We start from the raw sequence: 25,787 nt of genomic DNA, 5'->3' as shown, positions 1-25,787 counted from the left end.
ATGTAGTTTCATTGTGGCAGGCTTGACATCGGCCTCCAAAATAATTAAAAAATGTTCACGATGTGGCTAGTCCCTTTAACCGATATTTAAATGTTTATCCTCTGCACACTAAAGGAACAACAAAAAAATGATTCCACTACAACCACACTGTATTTGGAATATTCGTATACATTTTATTATAATATTATCCCCCTGTGATGGGAGCTTATTATATCAGAGACCGTCTGTTCATGTCCTGTCCTGAAAGAACCTATTGTCAGAGCAGATACGACAGCAGCAGTGTCCACATTAACAACATATCACCATAATAGATTTGTATTTTGTATTTTAAGACTAACTCAATGCACAAGTAGGTGACTTTATGCATAATATTATACAATAGCTAAATGCTGTGATTGCTACAACAGCCATAACAAAAATGGTATGTCTGCTATGCCATCATGAACACACACATAAACAGTTCAGTCATTGGTAATTGCAGTGCAGGTTCAGGAGGATGCCAAATAGTCGCAAAAGACATGTCTCGACATGTTTCATGTTTTAACCAATTTCATATCCATATTTGTGTCATTTGGAAACAATGTTTATATTTGTTCCAGCCACATGGGATTCTATCGCTTTGGTATTCTGAGGATATGATTGGCTATTAATCACAAAACATGACCAATGTGATAATTCCTTTCAATAACCAATGCGAGAGCATTTGGAGTATATTCTAACCAATCATCGAATGAGATTCATTTTTTGGAGTCCAATCACCATCCGGCTTAAGAAGTCGGCTAGTTGACGTCATTGGAAAGTATAAATCTTCACTCACTACCCCCTTCTCTCATAAATATTGTTTCGTGTCTTGTCGAAGAGGATCATTATCGGCCAGTCCACCTGTCAAAGTTTTGGAATAATCCAGCAGTAACGAATAGGTAAATGTATTTGTCTTTACATGGTGTTTTTTTTTGCTTCCATTCATACCTGTTTGAAATAGTCGTTGGGTGCCAGACATGTTACTGTTACTAACGGCTAAATATAGAACAATAGAATTCCAAGCGGAGCTCCCGAGATGGCGAACGATCGCCGGCCCACAAGTTGGCTATCTAGTAATAGGCGAAGTAGAATTCCTGCTATGGCAATTTGACTCTACTTGAGTAGTTGGGTTTCTACAGACACTAAACGTGTGGTATGTGGGACGTTAGGTAGGTTAGGTCCGTTTTAACACGACTTGCGAGGCAGCGTGTATGAACATGGCCGAATGGCTAACGTCAGTTAGCCAGGTTAGCTCGCTAGCTCGGTCAGTCGTTATCTGCTCTTTTGGTTTATTTGTCCGTATTTAGCCGCCCCCGCAGTCGAACTGCGGAACGTTTTCACCCAGACTGAATTACCGTTACCGTCTGAATAAACTTGGAATTTGGCAGAAATTTTTGATCATACCCAATCGGTGTCAACATTGTTTATTTATATGATTTGAAATGGCGTTCGTGCCCGCTCGAACGAACAAAGACTGCAGCAGTGCAATTTACGTAATGCTAGGGTGCTGGGCCGAGGCGAGCTGATGGAAGGCGGGGTGTGGGAGCCTGTTCATAATCGAGCGCGCTGGAACACACCAGACGCCTCCCAGCGGTCCCTTACGCTAAAGGTTGGGGGAGGGGTGCGTACAGAAAATCAACACTCCGCGTATTACGCGAACCTGGCATGTAATCATTGAAGTTAAAGATTCGTGTTACACTAAAACAACAGTGATTGATGTGTATACATTAACAGACAATTATTAAGTCACCGTCTCGTGATGTATGCTTGATTAGCATTTCTAATCAGCCGCCATTCCAAACAACCAGAGTGGAGAGTATGTTCTGCCTTGAGTGGGTCGATTTATTTGAATCACTTATTGGAACGCGTTGTTAATGATCAATTTTCTGTTCTCTTATCAGTGAGAAATGGCTCGTACTAAGCAGACCGCCCGTAAGTCCACTGGAGGAAAAGCGCCAAGGAAGCAGCTCGCCACAAAGGCTGCCAGGAAGAGCGCGCCCTCCACTGGAGGCGTGAAGAAGCCCCATCGTTACAGGTAATCTAAGATGTTTCACTGGCTTTAGACATTTGTCATGATGTTGCCTCTCTCCAAAAATGCCAGTAAAATCTTGATGGCTCCTTTCACTTGATTTTGTTGTGTATATAACTTCCCAGAGTAGTGAACTCAAGATTGTTTGTTATGCTTCCTCACTCAGGCCAGGAACTGTGGCTCTGAGAGAGATCCGTCGTTACCAGAAGTCCACTGAGCTGCTGATCCGCAAGCTTCCCTTCCAGCGTCTGGTGAGAGAAATCGCCCAGGACTTCAAGACTGACCTGCGTTTCCAGAGTGCTGCCATTGGAGCTCTTCAGGTAAGGCACTGACACGACGCATCTACAGTACATCATGATTGTAAGGCTAACCGTTGGAGCGAGCTTAAGTATAAGGTTACGAGTTGTCTGTGCAGTTTTGGTCTCATTCACTGATCCAACAAATGCTTGACTGTGTGAACTGGAGAATTGACGCTTGTTTCTCCCTCTTTGTCCAACAGGAGGCCAGCGAGGCGTACCTGGTGGGTCTGTTTGAGGACACCAACCTGTGCGCCATCCACGCCAAGCGTGTCACCATCATGCCCAAAGACATCCAGCTGGCTCGTAGGATAAGGGGAGAGAGGGCCTAAATGGCTCGGTCCAGACAAAATAACCCTATTTATCATACTTAACCATTTTGTGGACATTTCTTGGGTATTTTTTTTTAAGTTTCCTTCTTGATTTTTTGTAATGTATTTCAGTCATTCCACAAACCTGAAATTCAGATCTGGGTGTTTGAGGTGTGCAGCAGAACTATGTAGGGATATCTGCTTGGCTTCAATTGCAAATGTGGCTTGTTGCATGTGAATAGAGGAGTTGAGAATACATGGTACTAGGACGTGTTCACCACCATATTGATTGTCCTCAAGCCTATTGTCAAAGCCAGGAATTGTCCTCTTCACATGTTTTAAAAGCATTTTGAGTCCTTGTGGGTAGTGTAGGCTCCAGATGAGGTTGGAGCTTTTGCTTGTGGTAATGGTGGGTGTGTAATTTCAAAATGGCTGAATTCTTCTATCAGCTTCCAGGGGGGTCTAGGGTCCTTCATTCATTTCCACTCTCTCAGCAGTCTGCCACCAGCATGTCTTGCACAACTGGTCACTCCATTGTAGTGTCACTGTCAGGGTATTGTTGGTGTGTTAAGTCTGGACACACGAACAACCAGGAGCATGATGGACCCCCTGTATATTTTCTGGACTGCTTTTTACATGTTATTTTTCCAACATAAGAAACCTTGGCAGCTACATTTAATACTATTTATGAAAGTGTTGTCACATTGTAGTCTTTCTATTAAATGTCTTTACGAGTAATTGTGTCAATGTTTTTTGTTTGTCAATGAGCGGTTTATTGCATCCTCAAGGACTGGTACGAACAAATGGTTTTTAACCCATGTTTATTCTATATCTACATGGAAGACAAATTGTTCAACAACATGTCTACAATACATGATTGTTACATTTGTTTGTATATACATTAACTTCACTGTACAGCAACATATAGGCACAATTATAGAACTAGCTTGCTCTGTCCTTCAGTACAATCACATCTCTAAACATATTTAGAAACTCGGCATGTATCCAGGGGAACAATCTCATACAAACCATTCAGTTTGTTTGAAACCAGTAGCTGTGGGGGGGAAATGAGAAGCATACTGTAACTTGAGTTGTGACCAAAAATGTCTTGATTTTTCAGTGTTGTGATCACATCTCACTAAACAAGCTTCACACAGAAATTACTTTGTAGTCAATTCCCTTTTCATACCGTAGAGATGCGTATTACTAGCCATATAATACAACAAGAGCTCAGTGTCACTCACCGATACGGTTTACTATTTCCTCACAGTCCTTCACAGCACCTGCCCTCAGCACAACACAGCAGAAGCCCGTCGACTGAGGAGTTTCTGGGGAGTCTCTGAAAATGCAGCCAATCACATCCTCAGACAACATCTGCTCTCAGCCAATGACAACAGACCAGTGACAGCTCAGAGCGTTTCATCATCCCTGCTGCTAACCACTCTGGCCAGTATGAGGAGGTGTGCGACAAGACAGGAATGCAGAAAGACTGGATGCTACCACTATAGCCCATCCTCCGGGGATGTTATGCTATTTTTGTTCATCAACTAGCATGAATAATTGAAGGGCATTATCATGGTTACAGCGGGTTTGATTTTCATTTGCGTAGATTGTTAGGTTCACTGCGTTGTGGTGGAGAAAGCCTGCAAAAGCCTGTCGATGTGTAGTCTCCCTGTTTCTGCTCTCAGTGATAGAGTGAATGCTCTACTACGTCTCAATGATATAGCAATGTCAATATTTCCAAAGCCTGATTACGGTACTTACGCCACACAGAATGCAAAGACAGTATAGTCCGGCTGACCAAACCTCCCTACGCAAGAGATCTCCGGGTAATGATGCTGGAACAACTCCTTGGGACAACACACACACACACACACAGGAGGAAATCATGGGAATTTCAACACGTTAGAGTAGATCTCCGTATCATAACACAGTCATTCCTATTAGAGTAAAATGAATGTTGTTTATGCTTGAGGTAGGATATACTCACTTCCTTAGTGTTTTTCACAGTGCCAGACAAATGAGTTTCCTTCATGTCCATTAGTACTTCCTGTTGGATAATTGAAATTAAATTAACTGGTGTTTTTTTTAAGGCATGTCCATTTAGGCCTCTGTGTCCTTTGGTAGTATCTACCTTGCTGGGTTGGTTCTCCTGTAAGACTCTGGGAATCGCGTGCTGCAACACCTCCTTGCCTCCATACTGGGCAGACAAGGGACAGTCGTTACATTAACACACACACAAACACAACAAGTACATGAAGACCACCATTGATGTACCGAAAATACAATGAAAATTGAACTGTCAAGCAGTAAGGCACGGTCACAGATTTTACTACAAATAAACAGCAACATTGAATTATAATGTGCAAATATATCTACCATTCCAATGTTTGCCTTTCCCAAGAACTGCACAATGTACACAATCCTGCTGGGGAGAGGGGTTTCACAGTCTCAGTCTATGATAACATGTGGGTGTACAACTGTAATAGGCCTACATATTGTAGAATAAAGCTATGACCTGGTCCAGAAACAGTCCTTAGGCCCAACCCCTTAGCCACTAGTGTAGATGAATTAAATGATTGGATACCAACACATGGTAATAGCTCCACCTTGCCCTCTGATAGGCTAGACAGAACTTTTGAAATTTTGATATCGAGTCCAATCATATCAACACACTTTTCTAGGGGGTAGGGGCTAGGGGGTTGGCTTGTTGGATGACAACCTCCGACTTGCCTTCCTTCTTTGAAGCACTGTGACGGCGCTGGCTTCCGGCCTTCATTGGTGGGCTGCTGTGAAGACGGAGGGGGGCCCAGCTGGAGTGAGGGGTTCTCTTCTCTGAGGGCCCGAAGGACCTTGATAAGGGGCCGATAAATGCCCCCATCCTGCCCCCTCCACCGCAGGACACGCAGGGACAGAGGACGCCCCTTTAGCCGAGAGAGGACTACACCGGCCTGAGTACACAGTGCACAGTAAAATCACATTTTACATTTGCAGTCTGTGTACTTTCTTTGGGTATAGTTTAGAGTCATGTAGAAATGCCCTCTTCCTTGTTATAGAAATATAAGCCTGGTTTATCAAAGATGTAACTGTTCTGTAGAAATGATATGTCGACACACTGTGTTGAGCTGTGGGGAGCATCCATCCATCCATCCATCCATCCATTTATTAATTCATCCCTCCATCCATCCATTTAATTACCGATCCAATCATCCATCCTCCATCCATCTATTCATTCATTCATTCATTCACACTGGGTTGGATGAAGTGTGCATGACTCAGACTCTGCAGCTCTGAAGGTATTCAGGTGATCTTAGGCTAACAGACAGGGTTTGTGTGGTAGACGTTTCTTCACCTGCCCGTTGTTAGCGTTCCGTAGGGAGATTCCGTTGATCTCATCGATGATGTCACCAGGATGGACACACCTGTCCACCTGGGCCTGGCTACCTGACAACAGGTCCAGGACAAAGACACGCCCACTGAGATACCTTGTAGGGAGAGAGAGAGAGAGAGAAAGAGAGAGAGATTAGAGAGAAGAAGACAGAAAAGAAAAGGGTGACTAGAGAGATCATGGGGGGGGGAGAAGGAGAGAGAGAGGTGGGGAGGGAGAGAGTGGATGGCTGTGTATATGAGTTCAGAGACATACACACTCAGCCATTATGAGGAAGGACAAATGCACTGACCTGAGGACCATCCCAAGCTCCCGACATGGCACTGCTTCATACACCTCACACACCTGAAAACAGGTGGAGCCTTCAGCGCGTTGAAAGATGCATGGGCTGTGTCTCATGGGACACTCAATTCCCAATAGTGAATGTAATGTCAAATAATATCATTTAGTAATTTGAGATATGGATCTCATGGATATGCCCAAAAGGCGGTGAAGCCAGATTGTTGTGGTCGTATCAGTTATTATTATGATAACTTACTGGTAGGAGCCAACTCTCATCCAGAAAACTGCAGTTCTGAAGTGAAAAAAACCATGTTTATGTTTGTATGTGTGTGCATGTGCCATCCATCAACATCATCATAATCAGAAACAGGAAGAGGAAATGGTTTTACCTCCAGGTCCAGTTTGAACTCCATGTCTGAGAGGACCAGAAGCAGGGACATGAAAGGCTCTGAGAGAGGAAGGACATCATTATTGTTGTTAGTGTTGGACACCACAAACGTGAGGTGGTGAAAACCATTTCCAAGTTCCTGAGTTTTGCCAACCATTTCATGGACACAAGAAGGGAAGGAGAAAAGCCTCACCCATAAATTCCTCATTCCTGAGAATTGAGATAGCTGGGTTGTACCACTAAAAAACAAAGAGAACCAATCTCAACTCTCCTTTTTTAAGCAATAAAGTATTTGTGTTTACATTGTATTGAGTTCCCTTATACCATGTAGTTACTGTTTAACTACACTGGTCACTGTGGTCCTCTGTGGCTCAGTCGGTAGAGCATGGCGCTAACAACGCTTAGGTTGTGGGTTTGATTCCTGCTGGGACCATATATACTGAAGTGTATGCACTCATTGCAATGTAAATCGCTTTGGGTAAAAGCATCAGCTAAATGGCATATATTATTATTATTACTGGAGAACAGTACCTAGCATTAGACACTGACTAACAGGGATATAAAATGTAAAACTATTTCATAGCTCTATGCATGACTTACCTGTAACTGGAGATCCTATTCTGTTGAGGTTACAAGAGAAGTTACTTTGCAACTAGATGTAATTGAACAGCAATCAAGTGGGACTGAAACAGACAACAAACTGACCTCTAAGATTTTGGGTGTGTGTAAGAAGTGTTTGATGATTCCATCTAGAACTCTCCGGTTTAGCGCAAGCCTGAGAAGGTAGCGGCCTCGTCCCTGAGCTGTCAAAAGCTTCCTGCAGGCTGTTGTCTGTTCAACTGCCAGAGACACAGCACTCAGCCTAGCCAAACATCATGGAGAGAAATAGATCAACGGAAAGTTGTCAAAATAGAAACGGCCTCATTTGATCAAACAGTGTTGTACTCTTCATGTCCGTAACAGTAGTTCTCTATCATTGTATGGGTCGGTGTGTGTGTTTGTGTGTGCAGCTGCTTACCTGCCACATGTGTCCTGGTGTAGAAGCTGTTCAAAACACTGCCAGTAGTCCCTCTGTACCAGACTTAGGAGTGGTTCTGAGGGGGGAGAGGACACACACACACACACACACACACACACACACACACACACACACACACACACACACACACACACACACACACACACAGAATGCAATACTGTAATAGTGTGGTGATTGATTGAGGACAGCCATAATGGAGAATGAACTAGCAACCCTGCAGGTGAGTGCACTACTCACGCTGGAGCCCCTTCTTGAGGATGAGCTCGAGAAGCTCACAGCAGGAGGACAGATGTGGGTTGAGGTCTGTTACAATCCCCCCTTCTGACTGGAGGTTCAGGATACACACTAGCGGAGCCGGAATACAATACACAGACCTTGCATACTGCATCATGGACCATTGACAGATGATAGGGGCACAATACATGGACAATATTAGGTTAATGTGTGCGCGTGTGTATTTTTTATTTGGAGTATTGTGATTGACACCGGTACTGTACCCATATGAAGGTAAAGGACCGTTGGTTGCCAAGCAACCTGAACATCACCCCTGATTATTTTTGTGTTTTGCATAATGTGCGATATAGTCCTAACCATGCATGCAGCGTCTTAGATTGCGCCAGGGAGCGATAGAATGCAACAGAGGAATAGAATGAGAGATGCAAAGCAAAGCGACTGCTTTTAGTTGTAACAATAAAATATTAACGTCAGATCTTCAAAAGTCCATACAGGCTAAAATGTATCCTACAACTTTTAAAAATAGATACCATAATCACATGTTTAATAACTATATAGATCACTAATCAAAGCCGTTAAATAGAAACAGGATGTGTTTTGTTTTTTTATTGAATTTAACAGTAAATGAGCGCTATAGTCGGACAAAGGAGCGTCTGTCATGTTATAGACATCGCATGTATTCGGATACTCTCTATCACAAATGTGTTGTCCATATTGTGTATAAAAACACTACAGCAAGGAACCAGGCTATTCCACTCCCCATTCTCCCAGGACTACCTTACCTTTTAGGGTCCCAAGTAGTGGGTCTTTAGGGGGCATATTCTCAGCACAGCCACACGCACCAAACCGCCCGTCTTTGAACAGCGCGTCATAGCTTACACACACTTCCGCATGTCAATAACATACCGAGACACCCTTTCCCTTGGGTGTTCCACATAGTAACATCCAGGGAAAGATAAACAATATCCACATTCACACATCACGTATGGGTGAATCAGACTGGACATGTGAGCAATGATAGGTTATAGTATGTATGTCAACAACGCGGCTTTAGAATGTTCCAGATCAGTGCATTCTCTCTGCTGGCTACATTGTACATTGTTGTTCACTGTCATTATAATCACTCGTTTGAAATTAGGACGAGATATGGATAATTTGCTGTAGCTACTCTAGCGACCTCATGTGGATGGCTTCTAGTACTGTAGCCGAGGTCTACGCCGACCGACAAATAAATAAATCCACCTGTTTCGTCACTATTCGTGAGCGAGTCGGAAACGCCCGGACATTGATTGATCACCTTACAGGCTGCCTGGGGTGTTAGTTAAATCGCACCCTCACTCTTCAGATGCGGTAGATAGAGTCGGGCGTGGATGGGTCAGTGTAGGCTACAGAAGCTAGTTATACAGGTGTAGAGAAACTAAATACGTTTTCGTTGCTTAGCACGGACTAGCTGTCGTGTGGATTCCCGAGGTAAGTCTTCCTTATGTGATATTATTGTAATATTCATCTGCAATGATTTCTCATTTCTCACTCTTCATGCAAACTGGATGCAAGCATTACGCATAAGCGCACTTTGTAGCTATACTTCGCTGGAAAAACAAGAAGGCATAATATTGCACTTTTATTGAATGGAGAATATCCAAATTTTTTCGTGCCTGTAAGTGTATTAAATAAAATAGTCCTACTTGCCGGGCCAACGCTTATAGGGCAGCGGTCGGTAATTCGTTAGGATAGGCAAACTGGCGCAAAAAATAAATAATAGCCTAATATTGTTGTCCTATTAGTTATTGGTAAACACATACACCAGCAATAACCCTGGTTCAAATTAAATAAATGCAACTAAATTAATTATTCGTTATTTGTTTTATTGTGCATTTATTCCCACCTCCACTCTAACCCTCGTGAAAAAGACAGGAACATTTTGACTAAAGGGTAAAATAACTTTTGAAACATGCGCCTGTTCCAACCTCACTATGTACGCTATTATTACCATTTCATTATTTATTTATCAATTATGAAGTATATTGATAAATAAATAATAAATAACGCATGGACGCAGCACATGGACTGTGCAGGAAACTAGTAGTCTTGTGGTCTGTTGTGATGCTCTGTTCCAGATGGGCAGAGGTGCTAAACCCTAAAATAGAAGTTGAAGTTGTGTGCAGGGGTAGAGGTAGTAATCCTGGATTGCCCATAATCTCAAAGACTCTCTACAATGTTGGCCTAGAACATCGATATGCACCATCCCCTCACTCTGTTTCGAAACTAGTTTGTGATTCAGTAGGCTACAGTATGTCTCAATTTCGGTGGTTAATGTTTCGATTTGTTGTGGTGTGTCACGGAACCCCCTGTTGTGGTGTGTCTCAGCGTGTCTTTAATTTGCTTTATCGGTTTAATTCGCTAACCGGCTCAGTGGCACCGGCTCAGATAGGTGTCTCTTGTCACTGGGTGCGCGCACGTGTCTCGGTCGCAGGTCTTGCAATGTTCCGCGCGCTAATCCCTTTTTATCCCGGCTGTTGTTTTGTACATGGAGCGCAAACACACCTGACCTACGTTTTTGTCAATTAGTTTTATCACGTTTTGGGACAGTGGTTGAAAATGAGCTTCTTCACAAATCTCTTAGGCTATCTGCGTATAAAACAAAGGTGCGCAAAATGTTGGGCATGCAAAGGCTTTCAAATGTTATACTCAACATTAATGTATTTACACTATATTGAGAGATACAGCTCTAATTCTGTTATAAAGAGCAGATTTTATTCATCAACAACTTTCCCTATTGGAAATTACCTGGTCTTCAACATGACTTTTGCTTATCGGTTTAGGCGTTTGTAGGCTACCAGATGAGTTTATCGCACCAGTGTTTCCCAGGGAATTAGGCCTACAGTAACATAGGGTTGAAAAAAACGATGAAATAGAAGTAGAAGAAGAATGAAATTGAAGGAAAGTGACATTGAAGTTAAAGGGACACTTCATCATTTTTTAACATCACAGTCATTATCTCCATCACCATACCAGTGTCTACATATGTGAAAAGGCCATGTTCTATGTTCTGTAGTCAAAATGATAAGATAAAAGGTCCTAACGAATTTACCCCCTGTGATATCAAAGACTACAGCCACAAACACACTCCCTCTGGTTGGAAAGTCATTGTAGTTTCGAAAAAAACGGAACCCCCCCCCCAATGACATCATAGCAGGTAATTTCCTTAGGACCTTTTCTCCTGTCTTTTTGACTCCAGAACTAGAACATTTATAGATAATGTGATGTTAAACATTTATGACGTGTCCCTTTAAGTATAAATTAAGACATTTTGTTTGAGGTGTCTTTGATGCTGTGTGCTGCGTGTGGTTTAAACAGAGTCTGTTGGAGCCCTGTCTGTTGCCAGTCTGTTGCCAAAGTTCTCTCAGCATCGTTGCACTACTCTCCTTGGAAAGTCAATGGCATCATCTTTTGGCCCTGTTCCGCCTGCCTTCATCACAGGCGGAGGTACAACAAATGCACGATGCATCACCGTAGCGTTGTAGGGGAGGGCTGCTGATTCAACACTGCTGGATCCAACAAACTGCCCTCCGGCGCGTTGTAAAAGTGCTCTCAGTTGCTGTTTCGGATCTCCTTGGAATATCTGTCAGATTCCAAGGCCGTGATCAAGACACACCATCCCACACATATCCTGAAATCTTGTTACTGCGCAGTTTCTGCTCCCCTCTCTCTCTCTCTCTCTCCCCCTGTTTCTACTCTCTTTCTCTTTTACTGTCTCTCCCCTTTTAGTTCTCTCTCTCTCTCTCTCTCTCTCTCTCTCTCTCTCTCTCTCTCTCTCTGTGTGCTATTCTCTCCTCTCTGCTGTTTCCTTTTCAGTTTTTTCTCTCTCTTTATCTCTCTAAAGCAAGTGATAGGTGAAGGCCATAATGATCCCTCTGTGGACCTTTACTGCAGTGTAATGATGAAAAGTTGCGCAGTACACACACGCACACACACACACACACACACACACACACACACACACACACAGACACACACACATACACACACACACACACACACACTACTGTACCCATTTAACTCTACTCATAAATAAGCCTATTCTGCTCTCTCATCGATTTGAGGTGCTATTGGAGCATAGTCAGCTGTAGCTCAGACCCAACTCTGACAGACTGAGTGCCAGCGTATTAAAACCTTTGATTGCTGGGCCACAGGGCCTCTCTCTCTCTCTCTCTCTCTCTCTCTCTCTCTGTGTCTCTCTCTCTCTCTCTCTCTCTCTCTCTCTCTCTCGCCAGCTTCCAACATGATGAAGGAGTGCCTCCAGTTCCTCATCGAGCCAGCCAAAAACCTCAAGATCCGCCTCAAGGTAGGACCAATAGGGACACTTCTCCCTATCACTCCCCTCACTCTCACCCACTCTCATCCTCACCCACTCTCACCCACTCTCACTCTCACCATCACCCACTCCACTCTCACTCTCACCCTCACCCTCACTCTCACTCTCACTCTCACTCTCACCCTCACTCTCACCCTCACTCTCACTCTCACTCTCACCATCACCCACTCCACTCTCACCCTCACCTAGTGATAATACACTTTATTAGTACAGTTCTTATACACACATAAAGACAAACAAGACAAATGGTTTTCCGGATTGCTCCAATGTGATTGGACTGAGATGGACTCACAGGACGTGTTCGTTACACGGAGGACTTCTTTGGTGATTGTTGTTAGTGTTGTTTTCCTTCATTGATCAACTGTCTCTTTGTTTCAGGAGACTCGTAAGAAAGTGAGGAATGAGAAGAAGGAGCCTTTAGTGGAGAGTCAGCTGTTCATCATGGAACTGGCCAGGGAACTCAATAGAGTGTGCCAGGTAAAGACACACACACACACACATACACACACACACACACACACACATGCACGCACACAAACACGTATTCCCGCACGCACGCACACACACACACACACACACACACACACACACTACTATATCAACCCTCTTGCATTGCAGAGATCGAACGTCTTAGCCCATATCTGGACCAGTGAGGACACCTGGCCCCCCAGCGTGTGTAGAGACTTCATCGTGGAGTGGGCTGCTGTGCTGGAGAAGACAATGCAGGTGGGTACTCTACCAAGGAGACAAAAACATCCACCACGTGGCAAACTTTGTCAATGTCAACTGTGGTAACCCTCATGTCCCCTGTGTGTGCTGTGCAGCCCAGGAGCACCCAGACAGAGCTCCAGCCTGAGAAGCCAGAGAAGAGGGACTGGAAGGGCCACCTCCTCTGCATGCTGGAGACAGGGGGAGAGTACGACATGGGGCCCCCTAAACGGGTCATCATGGACTGGACACGAGAGCTTAAGAACAGGGCAAAGGTATGGACAGACGGGAAGGCGCTGGCTCTAGACCAAGAAGCCTATCGCTAGGGCAACCCTATGATTATCTGCAAGCTCTCTCTCGCTTCCTCCTCCTCTCTCTCTCCCTCTCTCCCTCTCCCTCTCTCTCTCTCTCTCTCTCTCTCTCTCAATCTTGGTGCTGGCCCCATAGACACCTCTGTGACTAAGTCCCAGCTCCTTGGCCTAGTTTCTCATCTGCTCATAAAGATGATTAGAAAAACTTCTCTTCCACAGAAATCAACTCACACAGTAGCTGTAATTAAGGATGCACACAGAGGAAAGTTCAACCTGTCTGCTAAAAGTTACAGCAGACATGACAAATCATATATCTATAAAATAGTATTTGTTGCTTGCTATCAATATGACCCTCTCCTCTCTCTCTCTTCCTCTCTGTCCGTCTGACCATCTCCTTCTCCTCTTCCCTCCCTTCTTCCCTCCTCTCTCCGGTAGCCCACCATCTGGCTTGGGGAGCCTGTGCTGATGATGTTGGATGACCTGGAGTTCCAGTGGAGGAGGGGCCGCCTGCCCAACCTGCTCCCAGCCTTGGAGCTCGTCCTGTGGACTGTGCTGAGTGCTGACAGCCCTGACAAGGTACGGATGTCCATCCCTATCAGCTACAACACAGTGACGCAGGGTTAGGATGTTATTCAAGCACTGTGAAAGTTACAAACTTGTGTCTCACGCACTGATGAGTGAGTTTAACGATTCAACCCGGTTACATAAGGAAGGTGTTTACCAATGATGCTCATTATGATGCAGTTGTCTCAGCTTGTTTGAGGCCACTCGGGTATGTCTGTGGTATGCATCCTGATACCTGATACAGATCTCAATGATCAACTCAGTTATTCAACCATGATGAGTAATACATTATAGATCACCACCCTCGGGCATGTCGTCCAGGAGAGGTTCACGCCTCCCTTATCTCACAGACGTGCTGGCTCAGACGTGTCCTTTGTGTTTGTTTGTAGGAGGACGTGCCAAAGCAATGGTTAATCAGAAAGCAGAGGAGTCAGAGGATTGGTGAGTGATTTGTGAGACTCGTGTGATTGTTTGAGTGCTCTTCAGCTATTCACAATGGAATGTGTCACAGCCACCAGTGACTGAGTGACTACCAGGGAGATGCTATCAGAAAGACAAAGCAGAGAAATCCCCTGCTAGGTGTGGCAACTGATGAGAAGACATCTGATGAGAACAATTGTACATATGTGTGAATTGGTACATATGTGTGAATTGGTATTGAGTGATTGAATTGATTGAATTGGTATTGAAAGGATAACAATATCCTAGTTGCAGGGGAAGTTGATCTGGGCTTAAAAGATAAATCAACGGATTAAATAGTAATCCTTTGACGGAGGAGCTCGTCAGCAAATAAAACATGTTTGAAGGGATTAAGTTGCCATCCAGAACCTCTGTTCTGGTCGAACTGAAATTGAAAAACGGGAATTTTGAGCGGCAGCACTTTTCAGCAAGCAGATTGAAAAGTAAATCAATCAGTTGTGCTGGGTGTGAGTGACATAGTTGATGAATAGCTTGAAGCACTGCTGATTATTATTAATACAAGATTATTAAAGATATAGCGCATAGATACCATAGGAATTAACATACATACTTGATAAGGGATAAAGATAACAGTTAGATTCTTTTCAACTAAATGATTTGCTTATGTTTTTAGATGCAGCCAGATACATCCCCCATATTGGTAAGTGAAACCCATGCTGGACATGTGATGATCGAATACAACTATAAATGCAATCGTAAAGATTTGATACGTTTCTTACCCTGACGACTATTTCTGTTGGCTTTCCTTTCAGTGTGGAACTGGATATGTGATGCTGCAGGTACGTGTGCAAAAATGTGTGTGCAGTTGAGAAATACATTATTTATATAGAAATATATTGCACTGCCTTGACTATGAAAAAGGAACCCCAGTTCAAAAGCTGTTGGACCATGTCGAAGTAGCATATGAGTGTAGAATTCATTGAAAATTATTTTGAGCTGGACCTCTCATATTTTCTCATCCCATATGTTGGAAGTAATATTTCCAGTATTCATCATTTTCAATCTCGCCCCACAGAGGAAGTCACCATTGACCCTGACACAGCCAACCCTGACCTGGTCATGACCGACAACAACAAGGGCATGCGCTGCTGCGGCCTTGAGCGTCAGAACGTCCCCAACTGCCCCCGGCGCTTCGATGGCTGGTGGTGCGCTCTGGGAAGCCAAGGCTACACCTCTGGACGCCATTACTGGGAGGTCGAGGTGGGCGACCGGGACTGGAGGCTGGGAGTGGCTAAAGCCTCTGCTGTGAGGAAGGGTTACCGTTCCCTCAACACACAGACGGGCTACCTGACCCTACGTCTGGAGAGGGGGACGGATCTCAAGGCCTTGACGGTGCCCACCACCCCCCTGTCCCAGAATCTGGTGCCCAGGAAGGTGGGGGTGTACCTGGACTATGAGCAGGGGCAGCTGTCCTTCTACGATGTGGAGAAGAGGTCTCACATCTACACGTACAGCGAGACGTTCACAGAGAGACTGTTCCCGGTCTTTGGGACTGTGGAGGTGGTCAAGGACCTGGTGATCAGGTCAGCAGAGGCCAGAGAACCATGCCTGTGTCCTGGACCCTGTCTCTGGAACTGAACCATCTTCTGTCTACTGTGTTCTTCAACCTTGGTCCAGGAGACACCAACAGAGTGCATGTTTTTATTCCAGTCCAGCACTAACACTGCTGATTCAGCTAACCACGGTCCTAATGCGTGATTGATTGATTGATTGGTTGAATCAGATGTGCTAGTGCTGGGCTAGAACAATAATGTGCTAACTCTGAGGGTCCCCCGGACCAGGTTTGAGGAACAATCATTACCTCTCTTTGTTACACTTTCTCTTTACAGTGCTCATACCAGCTAACACCTCTTGGGGAAAATAAGTAATTACTTGTATTGGTTCTGAATGAAATTAATGTGGAAATATCAAAATGAATGTATATTTTGAAGGTTCTTGGTAACTACACTTTTATGCGCCAGCGCTTCAGAACCGATTCGCTTCTGAGGTGGAAATTTGTTTACGAGGTATTTCACGGTGTTACGGCACTGTAAAAGAATGTGCTACCAGCTACCCAAAGACCCAATGTAGTTGAGCTATCTAGTTCAGTGACAGCTTGCCCCACATGGACAGAAGGGAGGCTGAACAACACAGGAGGTTTGACAGTCGTAGGTGAAGGCTGCATGCGTTCAAACCCTCTCGTTCTTCCTCTCTCTGACCCCCAACTCGCATAGAAGCTTGCTGCAGTCTGAGGCATTCTCATAAGGCACACTAGCATATTTTTTGGATGATGTGGTCGTGTTCATATTTACATTGTGTGTATAATGGTGTGATAACAATGCTTTTTCAGTCATCAATAAATTACCAAAAATATGAAAATTAATCTCTCGGTTGTGCTTTCTGGCGATTTCCCCACCTAATACAGCACGTTCATCATCAACAGACAGAAATGCACCAATGACATGGAGGTTTCAATTCAATCTTTATTAAGTGCAATACACTTGACATGCCAGATAAAAAAAAACACAGATTATTTGTATCTGATGATTGACTGTTAAATGAAGTAACAGATACACAAGATGAACAAAGGTATGCAGTAGAAATGGTTTGCCAAGTATGTTTTTGGTACATTTATGATATGTCACAGGAGTTCATCGCTACGTTATTTTCTTACAAAAACAGTTCCTCTCCCCATCTATCTTACTAAGTTTAAAGAGTCTTTATAATGAACAAAATTTTGCATTGAAGAGTAAACATACATAAACAAGGGAATACAATCTTTCTGTCTCAACATATCCCAAAGAAATATCAGGACCAAGTGTTTTTGATCTACGCTAATGAATTAAACAAGGAACTAATAGGTTTGAGGAAAGAAGCACACCTTTTTGAACCTATCATCCAGTTGTAATGAAATGGTGATGGAGAAATGGTTTACCACATTTGAGGCATGAAACACTATTACATGAAATACATAAAAGTATTTGATTTTATCATGATCTATATCATAAAAATATGCTTTGTTCGTAAATTTATATCAGAAAGAAAATAACACATATAAACATATAATCTTACACAAACAAAAAACATTGCAATACAGTATTTGGCATACAATTTCAATTTCCTTTAGGTTTAAATACAGAAAATACCAGTCTATATATTTGTAATGAGTGTATGTTTTTTTGCATTATCAAACAACACAACGCTCTATAAACAAACATTCCCTAAAAACCAAAAAGTATAATTTAGGGTATTTGTGAACTGTTGCAGCAAAGAACTCATCAACCTCACAAACTGTACTTGTGTTGCAGATCACTGACTTAGTGTCTATGAATGTCATTGTGGGTGTGTGTGTGTGTGTGTTGGCCTCTGTGTGTCCCATTAAATCAGCTAATCTTCATCAGGGTAGATCTGCTTGATGCAAACACTCTCTAAGGCTGCATCTCAATAACCTAAAGTGGCTCCTTCCCTTTTCATGTCTCCTTTCTTTCACCTGCAGTGTGTTAAAGACTGACCGAAAGTGAAAGTAATGTTATGTAAGTATTACATTTCAACAATCCAGTTCTTTCACATCAGTGTACTTGAAGAAAAGAATATATGGAGGAAGCTACTTCAGATTATTGAGATGTACCGGTATCGGATGAACCAACTGGCCTGACCTAAAACCTGTTGGTGTGATACCCGGTAATTCCAGCAGAGGGAGTCTGTCTTTGGAAGATGATAAGAGCTATTTGAATGTACATGTTTTAAATGAAACAGAAACAATTGGAATAAACGGAAACAAATAAATGTGAAGAATGAAATGAATCCCCATGTCAGGGACAGGACATAACAGGACAGGACAGGAGCCGTTGTTTGTAACAGACCGGAGATCAACCTCCCTCCTCCTCAGACAACAAGGAGCTGAAACAGCACACCTCCTTGTCACAAAATCCTCATCACACTAGTGCAAAAAACATACACATAACATACGTGTACGCTTTTACATCACCACAATAACAGTGACTATTATATACCCTTCCTCGCATGTCAGACCTATGGACGCCATCTTGGAGATGACCCTTGACCTCAGGACTCGTAGAACCTCTCCACCTTCTTGGTGACGCTGGTGCCGCCCACCACGCTCCTCTGGACTACTTCCTTGGTCACATGACGTGTGACCATACCACTGGTCTCTGTGTGCTGGGTCGTCATCATCATCCCCCCGTCTGGAAGAGGGGGAGGAAGATGGTTGGTGGACAGTATGTGTGAGGGAGAGAGGAAAATAATTGATCGATAATCAATAATATGATAATCTATCTATCTATCTATCAAAACATCTTTGAAGCTTTTCCACTACCAAAATAAGGCTTTGCAAACCCAAGAAGTCTCTTCTGGAACTGCTTTTTCGAGTTGATAGATTTACAGTTAGAGAATAAGGTTGGTGTGGATGGTGTGACAATGTGAAATGCTGTACCTGAGAAGTAGGGGTCGTTGAACATGGTGTGGCTGACGTTGGTCTGAGTGTTGACCTGTGTTGGCAGTTGGAAGACTTCTCTCTTTGTCATGGATTGGCTGCTGCCACTGTACTGAGACATACTACCTACAGATGGAAGAAAGGGAGGGAGAGGGAGAATGAAATCATGTAAAACTGTCATTATAAAATCATAAAACTTTTTCGGAGATCCTTGCAAGAAATCACTATTAATTGAGAGCTATATACTGTAGATGGAGAGAGAATGAGAGGTAAAGAGAGGTACAGAGAGAAGCAATGAACACAGAAGATAGAGAGATATGAGGGAAGTTCTGGTGGAGGTAGAAATCAGAAATCGGAGGACGGGCTCATTATAATACATGGAATGGGAAGAGAAATGCATTATAGAAAAAATCCATTCCTCATTCCATTCCATGCATTACAATGAGCCTGTCCTCCGATTTCCACCTCCACCAGCCTCCGCTGCTCTACGGTGTCACAACGACGTCTCTTCCAGGAGGACTCCTCTTACCGCCGTCCTGAGACTCGATGGTGATGATGCCCTCTCGCTCGGGCCCGAAGCCCTGCGTGGTTCTGGCCTGAACCTTGAACTTGTAGGGCATGTTCTCACTCAGGTCCGGAACAGTCAGACTGGTCTCAGAGCTGTCCCCGCTCACCTGGAAGGAACGCACCTCACCTGGTTGGGGGAGAAGAGGGGAGGGTGGGGTTATAATTAACTATGAATGGGACCGGACTGGACATTCTCTAGCAACATACATAACAGACCTGCTGAAGAGAAGCAAAACATAAGTCCCCCCCCCCCATCCCATGATGTGTTTGCTCTCCCAACAGTCTCACCTCCTCCGTGCAGCTGTTCGCAGGTGACCACGTAGCCCAGAATGTCTCCGTTGGGTTTGCGTGGCTTCTCCCAGCTCAGCTGCAGGGCCTCGGGGCTCAGAGCTGTGAACACCAGGGGGCCGGGGGCACTGGGGGTGCTCAGGGTGAATGGAGAGCCTGGGAGGAGTGGAGAGAGAGAGAGAGAGAGATGAATGAATGAATGAAAGACAGAGACAGAGCATGAAGTGATAGAGGGCTCGACAGAGGAGGAGTTGGGGAGAGTAGGAGAAACAAAAGTGAATGAGAGACTAAGGGAGAGGGGGTACACCTATCTACCTGGCATAGGGCTGAGGGGGCTGTTAGGGTCCACAGCAGACTCAATGGTGATGACTCCCTCTCTCTCTGGTCCCCAGCCCTCCTGACTGTGAGCATTCACCTTGAACAGGTAGGACTGGTTAGGCAGCAGGTCCTGGACCACCACTGAGTTCTCTGCTGGGCTGGACACGTCTATACGCTTCACATCACCTGGGGGCAAGGGATAAGATATTCACACCAGTGCTCCCAAAAATGATATTTGTGCCATACAACACAATTCATATTTCAGTGATCCAAATGTTTTAAAACAATGTTAAAAGCCTGGTTCTAGTGGCATGTGACTGTATATAACCCATTATTGGATCCATACCTCCATTGAGCAGCTGGTAGAGGACACAGTATCCCAGGACGTCCCTCTCACAGTGGGGCTCCTGCCAGCTCACCTTCAGGGCAGTGGGCCCCAGGGCAGAGAACACCAGCCTAGTGGGGGTGTCAGGGACCCCCGGGGTCAACCTTGGGTCTGAGGAGGAGGGACAGAGAGGTTAAGGGTCGAAGGGTCAGGTGGGATTCTGGTTCTGCTCAGGAGTAGCAGCTTAGTTAGGATGACAGAGAGAGAGAAAGAGAGAGATGGAGAGGGAGAGAGAGAGAGAAAGAGAAAGAGAGAGATGGAGAGAGAGAGAGAGAGAAAGAGAGAAAGAGAGAGAGAGAGGGTGAGAGAGAAAGAGCGAGAGAGAGAGAGAGAGTATGAATTAATGAATTAATGAATGAATGAAAGACAGAAAACAAATGACTGAGTAAGAGAGGGGGGTTAAGGGGGCGGTTAGGGACAGAGCCATACTCTGGCCTAGGTGTCTCTGTGGGTTACCATGCAGGCTCCAGACTCACCCTGGAGCACCCTGTCCAGGTTCTGCAGGGCGTCGTTGACGTCCTCAGACTGGGTTCTGGCCCGCGAGCCCTGAGACAGGCTGTAGCTGTACTGGCTCTGAGTCTGAGTCAGGCCTGCTGTGCCACCGTAGCCAAAACCACCTGGGAGCGCAGGGAGCGAGAGAGCCAGGGAGGAGAGAGAGAGGATGGGAGGAGGAGGGAAAGAGGAGTTGAGAAGCCGGGAGGAGGGAAGGGAAAGGGAGAGGGAAGCAGAGGGATGAAACGGAGTCGAGGGAGGGAGGGGTGGAAGAAAAGAGGTGGAGAAGAGAAGACGGAATGAGGGAGGAGAGAGACCAGGGTGGATAAGGGAGTAGAGAAGGAGTAAAAAGAAGGGAGAGAGAGGAGGACAGAGCGACAGTCAGCCTAGCTCCTGCAAGCTCTCTGTAGACAAGCTTGCTGTACAGCCAACAGCCCCAATATAGATAACTGATAACCAAGCCATCCACCTCAAGCACTTACACAGTAAGCCTGCTCCAGATGCTTACATAGGCTGGGTCTCACATGACACCCCATTGACCATAAGGTTCTGACCAGAGTACTGTCAGAGGTACATTGCAACGCGCTCTTGTCAAAGAGAACACATCTGAGGAATCATTTCACCTTCAAAATGTCTTCATCAATAGAAGCCTCTTCCTTACCTAGACCGTCCATGAATCCACTGGGCATGTCTCCCATGATGATGGAATCTCGGATGTTTTCGTCATAGTAACCCCTGTTCTCCGACCTCTTCCTCATGACAACTTCCTGCGTGCGTGTTCCGCCTCCAATCATCACCTCCTGTCTACGAGAGAGTGAGTTTCCTACAGGAGGGGTTGGGGGTTGAGGAAAGAGAGGGATGTTTAAAGAGAGGAATGTGGAATAACAATGAAGAGAAGACAGCTAGGTTTAACACGACTGTGTCATCCATAAGCGGAGATGTGTCCCCAACCATTACTTGGGCGGCTACCTACCTTGGCCAGATATGTAGGTTGTGGTGGACTCCATGGTGGTAGAGCTCCCTCCTGCCCCTGCTCTGTGGTTGGAGCTGGAGCTGAGAGTGGAGAAGGGCGAGTGCTGGCTGTAGCTGGATGACGACATGTTGCGCGTCATCGAACCTGCTCCCCCTGGGTACAAGAAACTCTGGTCCCACTTCCCGTTCATCATCTGGTCTGAACATAATAAAAGCACAACAGGGACAACCAGATTGGTGAGTGGAGAACATTTCTGGAAGCAAACAGAACAGAGACCAACATTCCGGAACCAAGCAGAACCAAAACAAACACTGTGGTGTCAAACAGAACCAACGATTCAGAGTTCCAAAGCTCAACACCAGTGACAGCGGCAACTCACATCTGCAACAGAAAGGCCACCCTACAACTTGGACTGCACAGAGAGAGATGCAGTAGATACCACCACGTTCAATTCACAGCGACACAACAAAGCCTTTTTCCGAGCCCTACAAGCTGCCTCCTACACCAGTTTTTTCTCCAGAGGGTGGAGAGAGTACAGACAGACATAGGCACCTTGAAAAGCCTGTTCATGATCATCAACTGGAGGTGGGGCAGTTGATGCCTGGAGGACCCTCGGTGGGTCGGGGGGGATGGGGCTGCAAGGCTCATGGGTGCGAGGCAGGGGGAGGGGGCAAGAGAGGAAGCATTGTGTTGATTAGCCATGTGTGTCTGTCTTGTCTGTCTTGTCTGTCTGTCTGTCTGTCTGTCAGGGCGGTCTTCACCTGGCTGGGGTGTGTGCGCTCGGCTGGGTTGGGGGGTCTCGTCGTTGCTGGTCTCTGTGTCTGTGCTCAGGCGACGGTGGGGGATGACGTCCACAATATGCTTTCTCCAGGACACCTGGCGGAGGTCCATGGCTGAACCCACGAGCTGGACATGCTTCCAGCGCAAGCCTTGTTATTGGAGGCAGGGAGGGGCAAGCAGGCAGGGAGTGGGTGGGTGTTTAGTGGGTGAGCAGGATGGATGGATGGCCTGGTAGCTTGGTACTTAAAGCAAATGCAAAGCGGTTGAAATGGACGGCTAAAACCACCAACGTGGCCTAAATGGACATTTAGCGGTTCAACAATAGTTGTGCACCCCTGATTTTGGCGAAGGAAATATTTGAGGAATGAGGAGGATGAAGTGGATATGATGTAGGGTGTGTGGTCGGTGCTGGAATAGAGAATAAATAAAGTTGGGGGCTTTGATGAGAAGTGGCTGACAGACAGTTATAAAGCCAAAATCCAAAGCCATGATGAAGATGAAGACAGGGAGACATACATCGTTTTTGATCTGTTGCACTATGTCAAGTTGGAGAAATATACAAGCAGTTTCTTCATAGGCAACTTGTTAAGAGAGAATGAGAGATAGAGAGAGAGATAGAGAGAGAGAGAGAGAGAGAGAGAGAGAGAGAGAGAGAGAGAGAGAAGGGGGGTGAGTGGGAGAGATCGAGAGGTAGTAAAAAAGGAAGAGAAAGAAAGTGAGGAGGCCCTCTCATTCATCAGCCTTGACTGTGATGCTGAAGACCTTTTCTCTCTCTTTCTTCCTTCTCTTTGTGCCTCAGTGGGCAGTGGAACTGGCCTGCACAAGATGGATGACTACAGCTTCATTCTCTTCACTGCATGGGCGTGATCTAGAACAGTCGTGTCTGCAATCACTCTTTTTCACTGAGCAATGAAGCGACAAGAGGGGAGACTCACACTTGGAGACGCAACACACGTTCCCTCAGTGAACAAGGCAAAGACGCAGCACTACTGTCATGTCATGCTCCCTTTCCTAAAGCAGAAGCGACCTCCACATTAGCTGTTACTCCAGCAACAGCTACCTTTCCAAAGAAATCAGGCATATTTATAGAGTACAACAACATAGAGATAGTCACCCTACTGATGGGAGGGAACTATGCCGAAGGGCGGCTAAACCTGTGGCTAGGGACCAATGTTAGGAGTCTGGAGGCTCCTGGTGATGTTAGTTCTGGGGTACCCACCTTCGCCAGAGACGCTGGGTGTCTTGGAGCCAGTGGGGGTTCGTATCACCTCGTTGCTGTACATCAGATAGCTGTCATAGTCTTCGCCTGCCTCCGCATCCACGATGGGAATGTCTGGGATGATAGGAACTGAAGGGAGGGGAGAGAAGAGAGGGATGAAAACAGAGAGAGAGGGAGAGAGAGAGAGGGGAGGGGGGAAAGAGAGAGGGGGTAGAGAGAGAGAGAGAGAGAGAGAGAGAGAGAGAAAGACATAGACAGGAAGAGGGTGAGAGAGAGAGAGAGTGAGAGAGAGAGAGAGAGAGAGAGAGAGAGAGAGAGAGAGAGAGAGAGATAAAAACCAGTTAGGCACATCATTTAAGATGTCACACTTCTCACAAAAGGTCTTGTGTGTCTCCTAGACTCAAAAGAGGTCTCTCTTTATAAACTGTCTCAATAGTGTGATTACTCAACACTTACTGGACATGGGCCTTCTGGGCTGGGAGGCCAGGTTGATGGTAGCGTCTCTGAAGGGACCCCAACCGACACTGTTCTTGGCCCGCACCTTGTAGCAATAGGTCTGGGCAGACTGGAGGTTCTCTATCAGGAGCATTCGCTTCTTAGGGTTGTCTATCTTCACCTTCTTAGCTCCACCCACAGGCTCTGCAGAGAGAGGAGGAGCACAGGAATTGTCTAAGGATGTTTTCGAAACAGACATCAGGGCCGAACCTGTTCATCATACGTTGATGTCAATAGGAGATGGTGTATGGTCCATTGTCACTCACTTGTGTCGTCATCGATAGGCGTATAGATGACCTCATAGGCTGTGATGACACCATTGGTCTCTGCAGGCTCCGCCCAGCTAATCTGAGTGACAGTTGGGCTGATGACGTTGAAGGCCAGGCGACCAGGCTCACTGGGGACTAGGGGAGGGGATGGGATAGGGGGGTTAGTTACAATGTAAAAATAAAACCCACTTCAAATTCCAAATCAATCCCTAGCTCCTACTTCTAGGCCTTTCTAGGCTGGGTGAACTTTAGCTCTTACCCATCCAAACATTTCAGAAACCACATGAAGTGCCTTGAAGCTAGCTGTCCATTTGGCATTGGGTATAAGTATACAAAGCAATGCTGGCTTCGGTTGTCTTCCCAGAGATCAGAGGTCAACGGAAATGACTCACCGTCCTCCAGGGTTTGACATGGCACCATGTCGCTGTAGTTTCCGTCTCCCAGGGCGTTGTAGGCACACACGCGCATCTCATAGTCACAGTAGGGGTACAGGTTAGTCAGCTCAGCATGGTTGGTCTTCACATCCATCACCTGGGCATCTGCCTCTGGATCACCATAGATCCAATACTTCACCTGGGGGAACCGGTCAACAGACACCATGAATTGGACACATTAGGTAACTTCCTTGCTGTATTGTTTCCTTGACACTTTGAGTGGGACCTTCACAACATTGCTTCCTTGACATTTGTTATGTGGGACCTACATAACAGATGCCATAGATTATAAACTGAACTTGACTTTAGAATGGCATGAAAACAAACTCTGATGTTGGGGTTCCTCTAAACTCAGTGACGACCCCACCCCAACACCACGCCCCCCCCCCCCCCCCCCCCTCACCTTGTAGCCCAGGGGGTTTCCTACGGGGTCCCAGTTGAGGCGGATGTTCTTGGGGCCGGTGGCAGTTGCCTTGACGTTGGCCGGGGAGAAGAGGCGACCGCCGGGGGACGTGGCTGTCTGGTTGACGAAGCCCATAGTCTGCTTGGAGGCTATCACTGGAGCCTGGCTATCTCCTGGAAGAGAGCGAGGGATGGATGGATGTAGAGAGAGGGAGGGAGGGAGGGAGGGAGGGAAGGGGTGGAGGGAGAGAGAGAAGGATGGATGGATGTAGAGAGAGAGGGATGGATGGATGTAGAGAGAGGGAGG

At 45.6% G+C, this 25,787-nt stretch overlaps 4 protein-coding genes across 5 annotated transcripts in view; 2 read left to right on the top strand and 2 right to left on the bottom strand.

Moving 5' to 3' along the window:
* Nucleotides 1-801: 801 nt before the first annotated feature.
* On the top strand, nucleotides 802-3,395 carry LOC310816835 (histone H3.3A). Its single transcript, XM_083687148.1, has 4 exons — nucleotides 802-920; nucleotides 1,923-2,056; nucleotides 2,217-2,370; nucleotides 2,550-3,395. Exons 2-4 carry the CDS (start codon nucleotides 1,929-1,931, stop codon nucleotides 2,676-2,678), a joined length of 411 nt encoding a protein of 136 aa, XP_083543274.1. The 5' UTR covers nucleotides 802-920; nucleotides 1,923-1,928; the 3' UTR covers nucleotides 2,679-3,395.
* A 115-nt stretch (nucleotides 3,396-3,510) lies between these two features.
* On the bottom strand, nucleotides 3,511-8,848 carry LOC310816830 (uncharacterized protein). The gene is made up of 16 exons (XM_083687143.1): nucleotides 8,771-8,848; nucleotides 7,992-8,099; nucleotides 7,734-7,809; nucleotides 7,421-7,577; nucleotides 6,909-6,954; nucleotides 6,717-6,775; nucleotides 6,584-6,619; nucleotides 6,338-6,390; nucleotides 6,010-6,142; nucleotides 5,391-5,608; nucleotides 5,037-5,082; nucleotides 4,792-4,857; nucleotides 4,648-4,707; nucleotides 4,422-4,507; nucleotides 3,902-3,996; nucleotides 3,511-3,711 (listed from the first exon to the last, which is right to left on the bottom strand). The coding sequence occupies exons 1-16, from the start codon at nucleotides 8,805-8,807 to the stop codon at nucleotides 3,677-3,679; spliced, it is 1,311 nt and encodes a 436-aa protein (XP_083543269.1). The 5' UTR covers nucleotides 8,808-8,848; the 3' UTR covers nucleotides 3,511-3,676.
* Nucleotides 8,849-12,270: 3,422 nt separating this feature from the next.
* On the top strand, nucleotides 12,271-16,004 carry LOC310817173 (E3 ubiquitin-protein ligase TRIM69; the record flags this gene model as incomplete). Its single annotated transcript, XM_083687611.1, has 9 exons — nucleotides 12,271-12,333; nucleotides 12,742-12,840; nucleotides 12,982-13,089; nucleotides 13,188-13,346; nucleotides 13,818-13,958; nucleotides 14,336-14,387; nucleotides 15,040-15,066; nucleotides 15,179-15,205; nucleotides 15,442-16,004. 9 exons carry the CDS (start codon nucleotides 12,271-12,273, stop codon nucleotides 16,002-16,004), a joined length of 1,239 nt encoding a protein of 412 aa, XP_083543737.1.
* Nucleotides 16,005-16,870: 866 nt separating this feature from the next.
* itgb4 (integrin, beta 4) overlaps nucleotides 16,871-25,787 on the bottom strand; it is a 22,012-nt gene continuing 13,095 nt past the window's right edge. The window contains exons 29-42 of one of the 2 annotated variants that reach the window (XM_083687977.1): nucleotides 25,482-25,654; nucleotides 25,037-25,217; nucleotides 24,642-24,779; nucleotides 24,337-24,519; nucleotides 23,881-24,009; nucleotides 21,882-22,079; nucleotides 21,570-21,731; nucleotides 20,893-21,033; nucleotides 20,378-20,527; nucleotides 20,029-20,217; nucleotides 19,714-19,869; nucleotides 19,388-19,552; nucleotides 18,859-18,984; nucleotides 16,871-18,610 (exon numbers count right to left, since the gene is read on the bottom strand). In XM_083687977.1, coding sequence (XP_083544103.1) covers nucleotides 18,471-18,610; nucleotides 18,859-18,984; nucleotides 19,388-19,552; nucleotides 19,714-19,869; nucleotides 20,029-20,217; nucleotides 20,378-20,527; nucleotides 20,893-21,033; nucleotides 21,570-21,731; nucleotides 21,882-22,079; nucleotides 23,881-24,009; nucleotides 24,337-24,519; nucleotides 24,642-24,779; nucleotides 25,037-25,217; nucleotides 25,482-25,654 — 2,231 coding nt within the window. In that variant the 3' untranslated portion in view covers nucleotides 16,871-18,470. The remainder of the gene's footprint in view (nucleotides 18,611-18,858; nucleotides 18,985-19,387; nucleotides 19,553-19,713; nucleotides 19,870-20,028; nucleotides 20,218-20,377; nucleotides 20,528-20,892; nucleotides 21,034-21,569; nucleotides 21,732-21,881; nucleotides 22,080-23,880; nucleotides 24,010-24,336; nucleotides 24,520-24,641; nucleotides 24,780-25,036; nucleotides 25,218-25,481; nucleotides 25,655-25,787) is intronic. The other variant, XM_083687978.1, reaches the window with a different exon arrangement.

Source organism: Argentina silus, assembly GCF_951799395.1.
Source record: "Argentina silus genome assembly, chromosome: 16".
NCBI lineage: Eukaryota > Metazoa > Chordata > Actinopteri > Argentiniformes > Argentinidae > Argentina > Argentina silus.
Note: the sequence above shows the minus strand (reverse complement) of the source record. Positions and strands in the feature narration are given on the sequence as shown.

Excerpts from the sequence above, each read along its gene's own strand:
- LOC310816835 (XM_083687148.1), top strand. The coding sequence starts at position 1,929 with ATGGCTCGTACTAAGCAGACCGCCCGTAAGTCCACTGGAGGAAAAGCG. Across the intron at positions 2,057-2,216 it reads AAGAAGCCCCATCGTTACAG|GCCAGGAACTGTGGCTCTGA; the intron begins GTAATCTAAGAT and ends TTCCTCACTCAG. Across the intron at positions 2,371-2,549 it reads CTGCCATTGGAGCTCTTCAG|GAGGCCAGCGAGGCGTACCT; the intron begins GTAAGGCACTGA and ends TTTGTCCAACAG.
- LOC310816830 (XM_083687143.1), bottom strand. The coding sequence starts at position 8,807 with ATGCCCCCTAAAGACCCACTACTTGGGACCCTAAAAG. Across the intron at positions 6,620-6,716 it reads AGTTCAAACTGGACCTGGAG|AACTGCAGTTTTCTGGATGA; the intron begins GTAAAACCATTT and ends TTTTCACTTCAG. Across the intron at positions 4,508-4,647 it reads CTGTGAAAAACACTAAGGAA|GAGTTGTTCCAGCATCATTA; the intron begins GTGAGTATATCC and ends TGTTGTCCCAAG.